The following is a 12,128-nucleotide window of genomic DNA, read 5'->3' on the forward strand; positions in this document are numbered from 1 at the left end:
TTTTCTTTATTATTGTTTAGTTAACTCCAGTATCACCACACTCATAAAAAAAAATAAAAAAAATAAAAAAAATGGTAGTATGATAAACGAATGATATAAATTTTAATCTGCATGCTATGATGACTAGATGTGAATTTCGATGTTGCTAAAAGAAAGGCAATCCATCCTAAGAAAAAAAGAGAGAATGAATGAATAAAGTGAAGAAATCACCCAAAAGAAAAGGAAGAAGAGAGAATTGATTTGATAATAAAAAGGTAAAAAAGAATTGATATAAGAAAATGTCGCAAAAAATGAGGGAAAGGTGTCAGAAAAAATCAGAATGCAAGGAGCTGGGAAGAAGATGGATGCTGATTACAGTTTCTTGTTTATGACCACTTCTTTAATATTTATCTCTCTTTTGTTTAGTAGGAAGTGTTGGGGCAATATGATCTCAGTGTCAAGATTTTTTCTAGCGGATTAATTTTATTTTGCTATTTTAGTTCAACTGGCTCTTCTGAAAGATCGTTGTAAAATTAGTGCAGTACGCGTTAAAGTTGGAGGAGAACCATTGGAAAGTTTGGATAATGTTGTAGATGGCACACCTTAATGAGATAATGTTAATTAGGATATGTGCACAAACACACAATTGATTGATGATTATCATTCGAGGAGATGCTATGTTTATTTTGACCCTTGTGTTGTATCACTTGGCGACTGTAGTAAGTAGAGGAAGGGATGGGTTACTGAATTTTAAGGATCTGGGCTAACACATTTGACCACGTTGCAAAGTGCTGTTGCTTGGTGTTTTTATCCATGGGAGCATCGAGTAAGTGGAAGAGAAAATTCCTTTCTGATGGATGTTAGAAATTCTTAATGACCATTAACAAATGGGACACAAGGATAGCTTTGCTGAAGGTGAAGGTTAGTTTTTTTAATGGGCAACCACTAGATCTTGGAACGAGTGTTCTGGTTTGTATTTTGAGCCATGTTTAATCAGGCTTGCTCAACTTGAACCTTTTGAAACTCGGTTAACCGAAACCATGTTAACTTTTGGTTAGGAAAGACCGACCTGATTAATTTGTGTTAAAAAACTTTGGCCAAGTCAAGTCACCTTGAATTGTTGTTACGAAACTGACTTGCAATTAAAATTTGGCTAGGGCTCAGTTTGGTGTTAGTGCTTTAGTTCAAATTCCTTTCTCAACGTTAAACAAAATTTGGTGATTTATTTCGTATTCATTTTTTATTACATTCAGCAATCATGCACTTTGACTATTGGCTATCTTGAACACTAGCGAACAAAAGTGTTAGCCTATTCACCTCCATGTTTAGTTTTCTATATTAGCCGTGGAAATTTGGTCACGTCATCATCATCATCATCATCATCATCATCATCATCATCATCATCATCATCATCATCATCATCATCATCATCATCATCATCATCATCATCATCATCATCATCATCATCATCATCAGTCTTATCTCAGCTACTATTTAAGGTTGACTTTAAATCTTGTTACAATTGGCTAGATTTTGCGGTTGAACTTCCAGTTTGTTTATTTAGGCTTGGAAATAGCTAACGACAGTTTTGCATTTCCTTGAATTGCTTGTGCTGCTCATTTAGTTTGAGCAGGGCGCTATAGATGAATTTAGTGGTTTAGACTGACTGCTGAATTCCTGAGTCAACGTTCAACAAATCAGTAAGTTCAAATAGAACTTGTGAACCCAACAAAATATTTCATGTTAAGCAAAAGCTAACCTATTGTCACAAATTTTGAATCATGTTGGTTCTTCTCCCGGTTTAAGCTCAAAATTGAATTGTTTCAGACTGTTTTCCGTCAAACAAAGCTGTGTTAAGCCATTGTAGAAAACTACTGTTTGATATACCGTTTATGTTTTAAGTTCTAATCAGAACATTTTCCTCCAAATTGAGAGAGCTTAAAATAGGGCTCATCTCCAACTGAACACTTCATCCTAATTATGAGATTTTTACGCCCAAATAAGCCAATATACACCAGTTTATGTTATAGTAATGAGCATCCTTGCATTTGGAGCGGAAAGTGTACATGGAATCTCACATTTCCCGCGGGATTGGATTGTACATGATTGAGATAATTTCCCACGTAAGCAGGAACTTAGCGGGATTCCATCTCATTCCACACCGAAACAAGTATTTCTTGCCTATGATTACTTTCGGTTCTTTTGGGACCTAAATTTATTATATTCCTGAATTTGAATTATGGTTTTTTTGCTTGAGGGTCAGTTTATACATTATTTTCTAGTTTTAGGGACTTTTGCTATTGTTATTGTGTTTAGTGATATTTTTATCAATTTTATATTTTTCGGAGTGTTGTTCATTTGTTGTTGAAAGTGGTGTCTCTATCTTGCTCAGAAATAGGTGGTGGAACCCCATCACCATTGCATCTCGCCGATTTTCCATTTTCTCGTTGTTTTCAGCCATGCAGCCATCAAGCTCGCTATCACATGTTGTTTAACAAGAAATCAACTTTTTCCTGCTCTCGGTTTGTTGCCAAACCTCTGTTCATGCTGATTTTTTGTTGTTATACATGCTCTTACTCCTATTGCCCATCCTACAACTCGTTTAACACCTTTTGGTGTTGTATTATAGCTTCTAGAAGCCCTAGAACAATGTTATCTGATATAAGAGCCTGACAAATCTATATTTTTAGAGATTTCTTTTTTATGCACCAAATCTAAAATTCCAAAAAAAAATCCCCACCATATTTAAATCATTTCTACTGCAATTCCTAGTCATAACCCTAAATTTTAAAAATTCTACGTTTCTACCTTCACAAAAATTTTACTTCGACATCTACCACAAAAATCTTATACTACAACCAAGCTACATTCGTTGAAACCTTGATCGTCGGAAGAAATTGACAAAATGCCGCCTGGTAGAAATCTTCTAAGATTTATCTAAGAGCTTACTATGGAGGATATGCAATAAGAAATCTTTTAACTATAACAATGTTTTTTTGCAATTGAGAGAAGAGAGGCTAGAGAGGTCATCCATAACCACAACGATGATTCACCAAATCGAAAGAAGGAATTGAATATCTTCCACTAGACAATTTTTAGTGATGAAGAACCAATACCCCATATATTTGGTATAGAATATAAGTGGAGAAGCTAGAATTTTGGAGTGAAGATTAATTTGCCAAATTTTGACTGTTGCATCGATCCAGATGAGTTCATTGAGTGGCTCTAGGCAGTGGAAATGGTTTTTGAATACAAGAATGTCTTCACCTGACAGAAGGGAAAAGCTATTCTTCATTAAGTTAAAAAGAATGATCCTATGGTGGGAAAATTTAAAATGCATATGCCAATTTAAGGCAAAAGCAAAATTACTCATTTGTCTAAATTGAAAAGTAAGATGCAGCGTATGCATACCAATACATTATAAGCAGGATGTGTTCTTGAGATTTCACCACTTAAATTAGAAATATCTCTGAGTAGAGGAGCACACAACTCAATTTCAACATTAATGTTAAAATGTGAATTGGTTGAACCCGAAGAGAACACTATCCCCTGATATTTGGGGGGATTGAGACTGACAATGCGATTGTTTCAACTCTATTGGACAATACATGATATCCAGACACTAGCACTGAAGGTCGAGAGATAACACTGCAACATTAGGTATAGGATTCAACCATCGGGATCAGACAACAAGAGTCTATTCACTGGAGCATTAAATTGACCTGGCTCGAGGAAAGCCCAATTCAGAGGAGAAAAAGTGGATATCTCTAACAGTCGTAAATCTGTCCCAGCTAAGAAGTGTTACAAGTGTTTCAAGTGCTTTGTGTTCCCTATTTGTGACGACGGGATTAGGGCAACGATGAAGCCGATGTCTGCTTTGGCCGCTCTATCAGCTTCATTTGCTTAGGTAGATTTTTTCCTCAGTTGCTTTGCTGATTACTGCATTCATTTTTTTTTGGCTTTGCCAGTTTTTGTGTTAGGTTTTTCTTTTATTCGGATTGACTGTTGATCATCATTCAACACTAAATGACATCGATTATGGTTGGTGAACGAAAACATCTTGTGACAGGTTTGGTTTCATCAATGGGTAAGATTACAAATAAAAAGTTAAATGCATCAATTTTTATTGAAATAAATTTATGAGACAATATGAAGTATTTTTCAAGAGATTCACCTTATTGTTAACCCCCTAGCTGAGACTAGTTGAATTATTTTGAGTGTATGAGACTGGATACTAAACTATTGATATAAATACGAAACTCCATAGAACCTAATCAATCTAGTTATATTAATCATTGCGTCTGTGTTAAAAATGTGTTGGATAAATTAGCTTTTCTGTTTTCTGAGAGAGAACCTTTTTCAAATCCTTGAGGTATGCAAGGAGTTCTATCGAGTTGAACAACAGGATCAATCAATTAACACGTATCACATGCACTTTAAATGTGTGTATACAGAATTAAACACACTATTTCCCTTCAGTACTGATGTCCAGATTTCAGCAGGATCAAAGAGAACAAATGGGTGTTATGAGTTTTCTCGTTGACCATAACTCTCAGTATGATGATGTCAAATGACAGATCTTATTTGTCCCTAGATTTACTACTATAAGGGAAGCTTATACTAGAGTACTGCGTACGATTCTGAGTTATCAAGCCTCTTTAGTACAACATCCTAATTTTCTTGCTAGTCAAAAAAAAAATATAGACATCAGGAGATCTCAGTTTTATTTCATTTGCAGAAGTGGAATTGTGAATTTTAAAAATCAATGGTCAAAGTTAGTGTGTTATTACTATTATGAACTTGGTAATATAAAAAGAACGTGTTAGAGGTTGCTCAAAAAGTAGTAGAACGGTTTTAAATCATAGTCGACTCATATAATCACTACTAATGAGGCCCCTCAGAGTCAGAATAATGATACTTGTCTTCTTTCCTCTATTACTCAATGATTCATTGACTCTTGTGCTATAGATCACATGATAGGTAATCCAAAAACTCTTTTCTACCTTTCATAAGCAGTTTTCTCTTGTTATTTTAGCAGATGGGTCTACCTCTAATGTTCTAGGCTTTGACATCATCAATGTTACACCCGCAATGACTCTAACTATTGTATCTTATTATTTCTCAAACGTTTTTTATTTTAGGATCTTATGATGAAGAAGATTATAGGTAAAAGACGGGTATCAAGATCATTCATTTTATATAATGACGTGCTTTTACCTGTAGCCTAGCATAACAGCTTATCTTCTTTTGAGACCCATTGTCGACTAAGACATCCATCACCATCAATACTTAATGGGTTGTACCCTCAATTTCAACAACTATCATCTTTATTTTTTGAGTCTTCTCATTTTGTTGAACACCATTGTTTGCACTCTATTCCTAAAATTAATAAAAGAGCAAGTCATAGTTTTGAGTTGGTTCATTATGATATTTGGTGATCTTGTCCTATTTTTCTAATGAATTGCAATATTGTCACTTTGTGGATTTTTTTTTCTCATATGACTTGATTTTACTGTAAGTAATCTCATACTGAGTTATTATCACATTTTAATTTTTTTATGTTGAATTTAAAGCTCAATTAATGTTTCAATTAAGATTTTAAGAGTGATAATGCCCAAGAATATTCTTATACATGTTTTAAGATGTATATGACATAAAACGGGATGGCTCACATGTCGATACTCCATTCCAAATGGAGTAGATGAATGGTTGTCACTAGGACTATGGAGGACTGACTTAGAGAGTTAGGTCCTTTCTCGGACCGGTTGGTCCTCAAGGAGGGGGGCTACTGACCCTACACCTCTCCCTTTTTTTCTCTCCCTCCCTTATTCCTTCCTAGTGCTTTCCTATTATAAGTCCTTACCAATTCTAAATTTTTATTTGTTTTACTCATCCTTGACTAATCTAATTATATTAGTTTATTCATCTTTGCCTAATGTGAATTCTTATTATTTTTATTCTTCTTTCTTATTTTAAACATTGCCTATAATAAGTCATAGTACTCATTATAAATAGGGGGTTTTATACTTAGAGTTTTTTTTTATTTTGTTGTGTTTACTTTTAGATTTTCTGTGTGGAGTTCTTTTCTCTTTTGTAGGGTTGTATCCAAAGAGATGGTGGTGCTTCGGTTGTATCCCGGTATTGTATTTTTCTTTTTATCATCCCTAATTCTTCTCCTCCCCCCACCAGCAGCGCCCAGTCTCCCCATCCTTCATCCCCGCACCCAGCCACCCTTTCTCGAATGGCTTACTCTTGTTGTCCAGGTCCCCGGATGTCACCCTAGCTTCAACTGCCCATTCCCTACAGTCCAGCATTGTTGTCCCCCTTCTTGGCCTTCATCCCAGCCCCGGTCATAGCTATTTTGTAGCGAAACCTGCTGCCCAACCACCCATCTTTGATGTCCCTATAGTTTTGCAACTTCTCTTTGCTGCCACCATTATTTCTTTGTTGCTAACACCCCTGCCAACCATCTCGACCCACCTAGCCAACCTCCATCGCCTAGGGAATACACCTTTGAGGTGATTGCTAATGTCTTTCATGTATTGTGTTGTTTATTTATGTTGTGTTGTGTTGTAATCCTATTTTCCTATTAATAAAAGTTTGCTTTGTGTATTTTTGTTGTTTTTCCTACTTGGTCCAGTATTATTTGGTATCGGTGCTAGGCTAACCCTAGTTTTATCCCAGGGTTTCCTTGCATCTACCATAAACCAAATACTTTCTTTCCTACTATCAAATATTTTTTCCACAACCCAAACCCTAACCGCACCAAATTTTTTCTATCCTATTCCTTAATTCCTAGCCATGCCACCCTGCAAATATATGCTCGAGCCTATATTGGAAGAGATAAGGTAGGAACTCAGCCGCCTTCAATGAAAACTTGCAGAGATTGAAGAATTAACACAAGAAGTTACCTTCGACCGAGATCTGGAGAGGAGAAGAGGCGAAGAGGCGAGAAGGATGAGGATCTGAATCCCTTCCAATAGAAATAACTATAGCGACGAAGAAGATAGGCACCTCGTTTTGGAATCCAATATCAGAGAAGGCCTAGAGAGGAAATATCATTTGAAGGACATAGACTTCAGCATCTAGGTAGATCTGTTAGAGTTTAAAGGGGGTACGAATCCTGAGAAATTCATTGATTAGTGGATCTTCTCAAGTATAAAGATGTGCCAGAGAATAGGCGGTTCAAATTAGCGGCTATCAAGCTGAAGAAGAGTACTTCTCTATGGTGGGAGAACTGACAGAGGCAGAGAAAAAGAGAGTGCAGTGATATGATTACTAGATTAGAGAAGATGAATAGATCAATGCAAAGGAAATATCTCCCACCCCATTATTGCCATGTATGTTTCTCAGGCTCCATCACTTGCGGCAGAGGTATTTGACAGTAGAAGAATTCACAAAGAAGTATGATCATTTGCAAATGAAGTGTGATCTGACGAAGCCGTAGGAGAATACAGTAGCTATATATTTTTGGGGCCTGAAGCCTAGTATTATCAATATGGTGCAACTACAACAATTGTGGACCCTGGGGGATGTCCAAACATTAGCCTTGAAGATGGAAAGACAACAAAAGCAGAGCTGACAACAGTCATCCATCAGGCAGACAAGCACAATTACCACGACCGACGTGGGTACCATGGGAGACATATGCAGGGTTGGGCAAGAGAGTGACAGTCCAGGTCAGAGCGGGAAGAAGCAAGAGAAAAATAGTTCTTCCAACGCTGTAGCGACCAGGAAATGTCTACGACCACAGAGCCTCTAGCTACACACGGACAAAGTAGTCACACTCACAGATTAGGGTGTCGTGGAAGAGGTTAGCGGGGGGGGCACTACTGGGGACTAGAGTGAGATACAACATTTTCCCCCAGTTGAAGTAGAGGCACTCGTAGTTTGACGAGTAATCTACAGTGGCTTCACTGTAACATTTTCTACATCCGTTGCACAGTGAACGAAAATGTATGCAGCCTTATCATCAACGGCAGGAGTAGCAAGAACGCGACATCGACTCAAATGGTAGATAAATTGGGACTTACGACGCAGAGGCATTCCCAACTGTACTTACTGACGTGGCTGAAGAAGGAGAATTAGGTCATTATCGACTAGAGGTGCTTGGTAGAGTTCTCGATAGGAAGCCAATTACATGACCAGGTGTGGAGTGATGTGGTCCTTATGAATACCTGCCACCTTCTGTTGGGACGCCTGTGGCAGTTTGACTGGAGGATTAAGCACAATGGATTCAGGGACGTATTCGTTCACCAAGAATGAGAAGCACATCATCCTACTTCCCTCAGCGGAGTCTGATATTACAGGAGCCCTTACCATCAGAGTGGCATCAATGGGACATAGTAATGTCACCAGACGAGAGGACTAAGACTCTCTCTTCAGATATAGGACAGTGACGGCTGAGGGTATGACAGGACTGAGACACTCGATCGATGTCATGACCGTGTAGGACTGATCAAATTTCTCTCACTACATGCCAGATTGAACCAATCGTGGGTTATTTTGGGAAGATTCAACAATATAGGCATGGTTCATAGTCTTGGGAGGATAGATCAATTTGGAAATTTTCTCGCGAGCTAGGGAATTCCCTCAGGTGCCTTAGAGGGCGTTGCAGTTGCCGGTGGGATCTCGGTGTTGATGAGATTACAGACAGAGAACCGAAAGCTTCTACCAATGAGGTCGAACGAGGACTATGGAAGACTAGCCTGGAGAGTACGATCTGGCTTTTTGCTCGATTGGCCTATCCTCAAGGGGAAAGGCTGCCGACCCAACATTTCTCCCTCTTTCCTTCATAGTAATTTCTTATTATAAGTCCTCACCAATTCTAAATTATGATTTATTTTACTTATCATTGCCTAACCTGAAATCATATTAGTTTATTGTTCTAATCTTAATTCTTATTATTTTTATTCTTCTTTCTTATTTTGAATAATGCCTAAAATATCTCCTAGTCCAAAGTATAATTAGGTGGTGTTTTGCTTAGAGTTTTCTTTAGTTTTTGTTGTGTTTGTTTTCATATTTTTTATATTGAGTCCTTTTCCCTCTTGTAGGATTGTATCATCTTTGGAGGTGTTGGTGCTCTGGCTGCATGTTACTCCGAGTTGGTATTATATCTTTCTTCTTACTATCCCTACTCCAAATCCCCCCCTCCCCCGCTACACCAGCCGTTGATCTTCCCATCCTTTATCCCCGCACATAGCCAGCCTTTCTCCAACGACTTTCTCTTGTTGTCCAGCGTCCTAGACGTGACCTCAGCCTTTAACTACCCTGTCCCTACAATCTAGCATTGTTGTCCCCCTCCTCAGCTTTCATCCCAGCCTAGTCACAATTGTTCAGCTGCCTATCTCATTTCCTCGTGTTACCTATAATCAATTATATTTCATTTCTTGATCGTTTGTTGTGTCTCTCAACTCCTTTGATGTTTCAAGGTCTATTTAGCTAGCCCTGATCTATTCTGGTTGGCAGGTGGCGATGCTTGATAAGGTGAATGAATGCCTCAGCAGAAAATGGAACTTGGGAACTAGTTGTATGCGAGTCCTTACAGTTAAGTTTCATTTTGATGGATTTGTAGCTTGTCTCAAAACTTGATTTGTTGTTAAGGGCTTTGCTTGATCGACTACTTGGACACATTTTCTTCGATAGCTAAGTTTACTTCAATTCGCTTACTTTTGTCCTTGGTCGCAATGAATAATTGACTCTTGCAATAGCTAGATGTAAAGAGTGTTTTTTTGCATGGTGATTTTTTAGAAGATGTATAGATGAAGAAACCTTCTGGTTTGTTACTCATGAGAGTCTGGGAAAGTATATGTCTTCGGAATTCCTTATATGGATTGAAATAAAGCCCTCGAGCATGGTTTGAAAAATTTAGCCAAACAGTAGGTGGTTTTGAGATGCAGAAAAGTAGAAGCAAACACACTATATCCTATAAGCAGTCTACTTTGGGAATCATTCCATTTGTGGTTTATATTGATGATATTATTATTTACTGGAATGATGTAAAGGAAATATTATCATTGAAATTATTTCTTCAAAATCACTTCTGCACTAGTGATTTGGGTTCCTTGAAGTAATCACATGGTGTCATATAAGCAATCTACTTTGGGAATCATTCTATTGGTGGTTTATATTGATGATATTATTATTTATTGGAAACGAAGTGCAAGGGATATTATCATTGAAATTATTTCTTCAAAATCACTTCCGCACTAATGATTTGGGTTCCTTGAAGTATTTTTTAGGGATTGAGTTGTAAAGGAGCAAGAAGCGTATATTTTTATAGCGATGGAAGCATGTTTGGATTTGTTAGCAATAACAGGGAAATCAAGGGGCAAACCTTGCAGTACATCATTTTTTAGGGATTGAGTTGTAAAGGAGCAAGAAGCATATATTTTTACAGCAATGGAAGCATGTTTGAATTTGTTAGCAAAAACAGGGAAATCAAGGGGCAAACCTTGCAGTACATTGATGTTTCCTAATTAGCAACTTATAAAGGATGTAGAGCATTCTAATGATCCTGAATGGTATATGAAGTTAGTGGGACAATTAAACTCTCACAGTAACTCATTTTGGCATTGTGTATTCAATTTTTCCCTATAATCCATCGTTGGTCAGCTTTTGAACAAATATTAGGATCATGGACATAAACATATTGAATGTTTCCCTGATGCAGATTGGGCAAGTTTCAAGATTAATCGAAGATTCATTATTGGATATTGCGTCTTTGTTTTTAGTAATATCACTGATGCAGATTGGGCAAGTTTCAAGATTAATCGAAGAATCATTACTGGATATTGCGTCTTTGTTTTGGGTAATATCACTTCATTAAATAGTGAAACAGAATGTAGTGTCACTATCCACTTTGAATCTGAATATCGAGTGATGACACAAGCTTCAAGTAAATTGATGTGGGTCTCTCAACTCTTGACCGAGATGAGTTTTAACATGACAGTTCTGGCAAAGCTACGTTGTGATAACGAAGTTGCAATTCATATTTTCTTAATGTCCTCTATTAATGAACTAAACACATTGAGATATATTGTCATTTTGTTCATGAAAAGATTCAACATAATTTAATTTTTATAGCTCATGGGAAAACCATTGAGATGTTCATGAAAAGATTCAACATAATTTAATTTTTATGGCTCATGGGAAAACCATTGAGATATCTGGTCTCTGTTTTATCTTCTTAAATATTGAAATATTTTCTCATATTTTATTTGAAAATGTTTTTTTCTTTTATTGTGCAGGGAGATTGAGAATGCTCCGGGCTTTTCCAGATGGCTGCATTTGCGATTAGACGTCAAAGGCCATCTGTTTGTAAGAACCGCTATTGAAGCAGCAAAATTTGTTGTGGTGATGCAGTAATTATTTGCATATTCTTCTTCTTTTGTACATTGGGAGGATCCCCCCCCCCCCCCCTCTTTTTTAACTTATTATTCTTCTATTTTGTTAGGCATGCTTAATTTATGATTTTTCATACCGAAACGTAGCCATTTTGAAATAAAATATGGCAAGGAATTCTGAAGGATTAACCTTATGGTATAGGCTGCCTTGGCTTGAACTGTTCTTTGGGATATCTGTGTATACATTTTGTTTGTCTTTAGAAAACCATTTTTGAAAAAAGAGAGAAGGAAAAAATAATGGTCTATTAAAAATAAATAGTTAGAAAATTTATGATCTTGATGAATTGTTATGTTGATAATAATATTGATTTGAATGGATATAATAGCCTAAAGTTATGGGCAAAAAAGTATTTGACGATTGAATCGCATCAAACCCACTTTGTAGAAGTCGGCTTCTTAAATTCAAGTTCAAAGGTTCGATGCTCCTGCAAAGATGATTGAAGACAACCGAGAACGGTTTTGCAGCATTCTTAAACGGCGGAAGGAAAATAAGCTGTAGTGATTAATGGAAAAGGAGCAAGTGTTCTTTTTTAAAAATTTACCTATTAAAAGGGTGAAGTTAGAGGAAGGCAAGGAGATTTAAAATCATGATCTAATAATTACAGTGGTTGTACATAGAAATTATGCCCCTATGTATCTTGAGAAGATTCAACAATTTAGGGGAGAACAAATATCGAAGGGCAGACCGATGGACAAAAAACCTAAAAACTCAATTAGATGAATGGGTCTCAAAATCAATGTTAT

General features: G+C 36.9%; 1 protein-coding gene across 5 annotated transcripts in view; it reads left to right on the top strand.

Annotated features, from left to right (window-relative positions):
• LOC110030621 (large proline-rich protein BAG6) overlaps positions 1-11,394 on the top strand; it is an 88,650-nt gene extending 77,256 nt beyond the window's left edge. For all 5 annotated transcript variants that reach the window (XM_020733418.1, XM_020733419.1, XM_020733420.1 and 2 more), the window contains one exon: positions 11,229-11,394. In XM_020733418.1, the coding sequence (XP_020589077.1) occupies positions 11,229-11,237 (9 nt within the window). In that variant the 3' untranslated portion in view covers positions 11,238-11,394. The remainder of the gene's footprint in view (positions 1-11,228) is intronic.
• The last annotated feature ends 734 nt before the right edge of the window (positions 11,395-12,128 follow it).

This window comes from Phalaenopsis equestris, unplaced genomic scaffold, assembly GCF_001263595.1.
Source record: "Phalaenopsis equestris unplaced genomic scaffold, ASM126359v1 Scaffold000742, whole genome shotgun sequence".
Taxonomy (NCBI): Eukaryota; Viridiplantae; Streptophyta; class Magnoliopsida; order Asparagales; family Orchidaceae; genus Phalaenopsis; species Phalaenopsis equestris.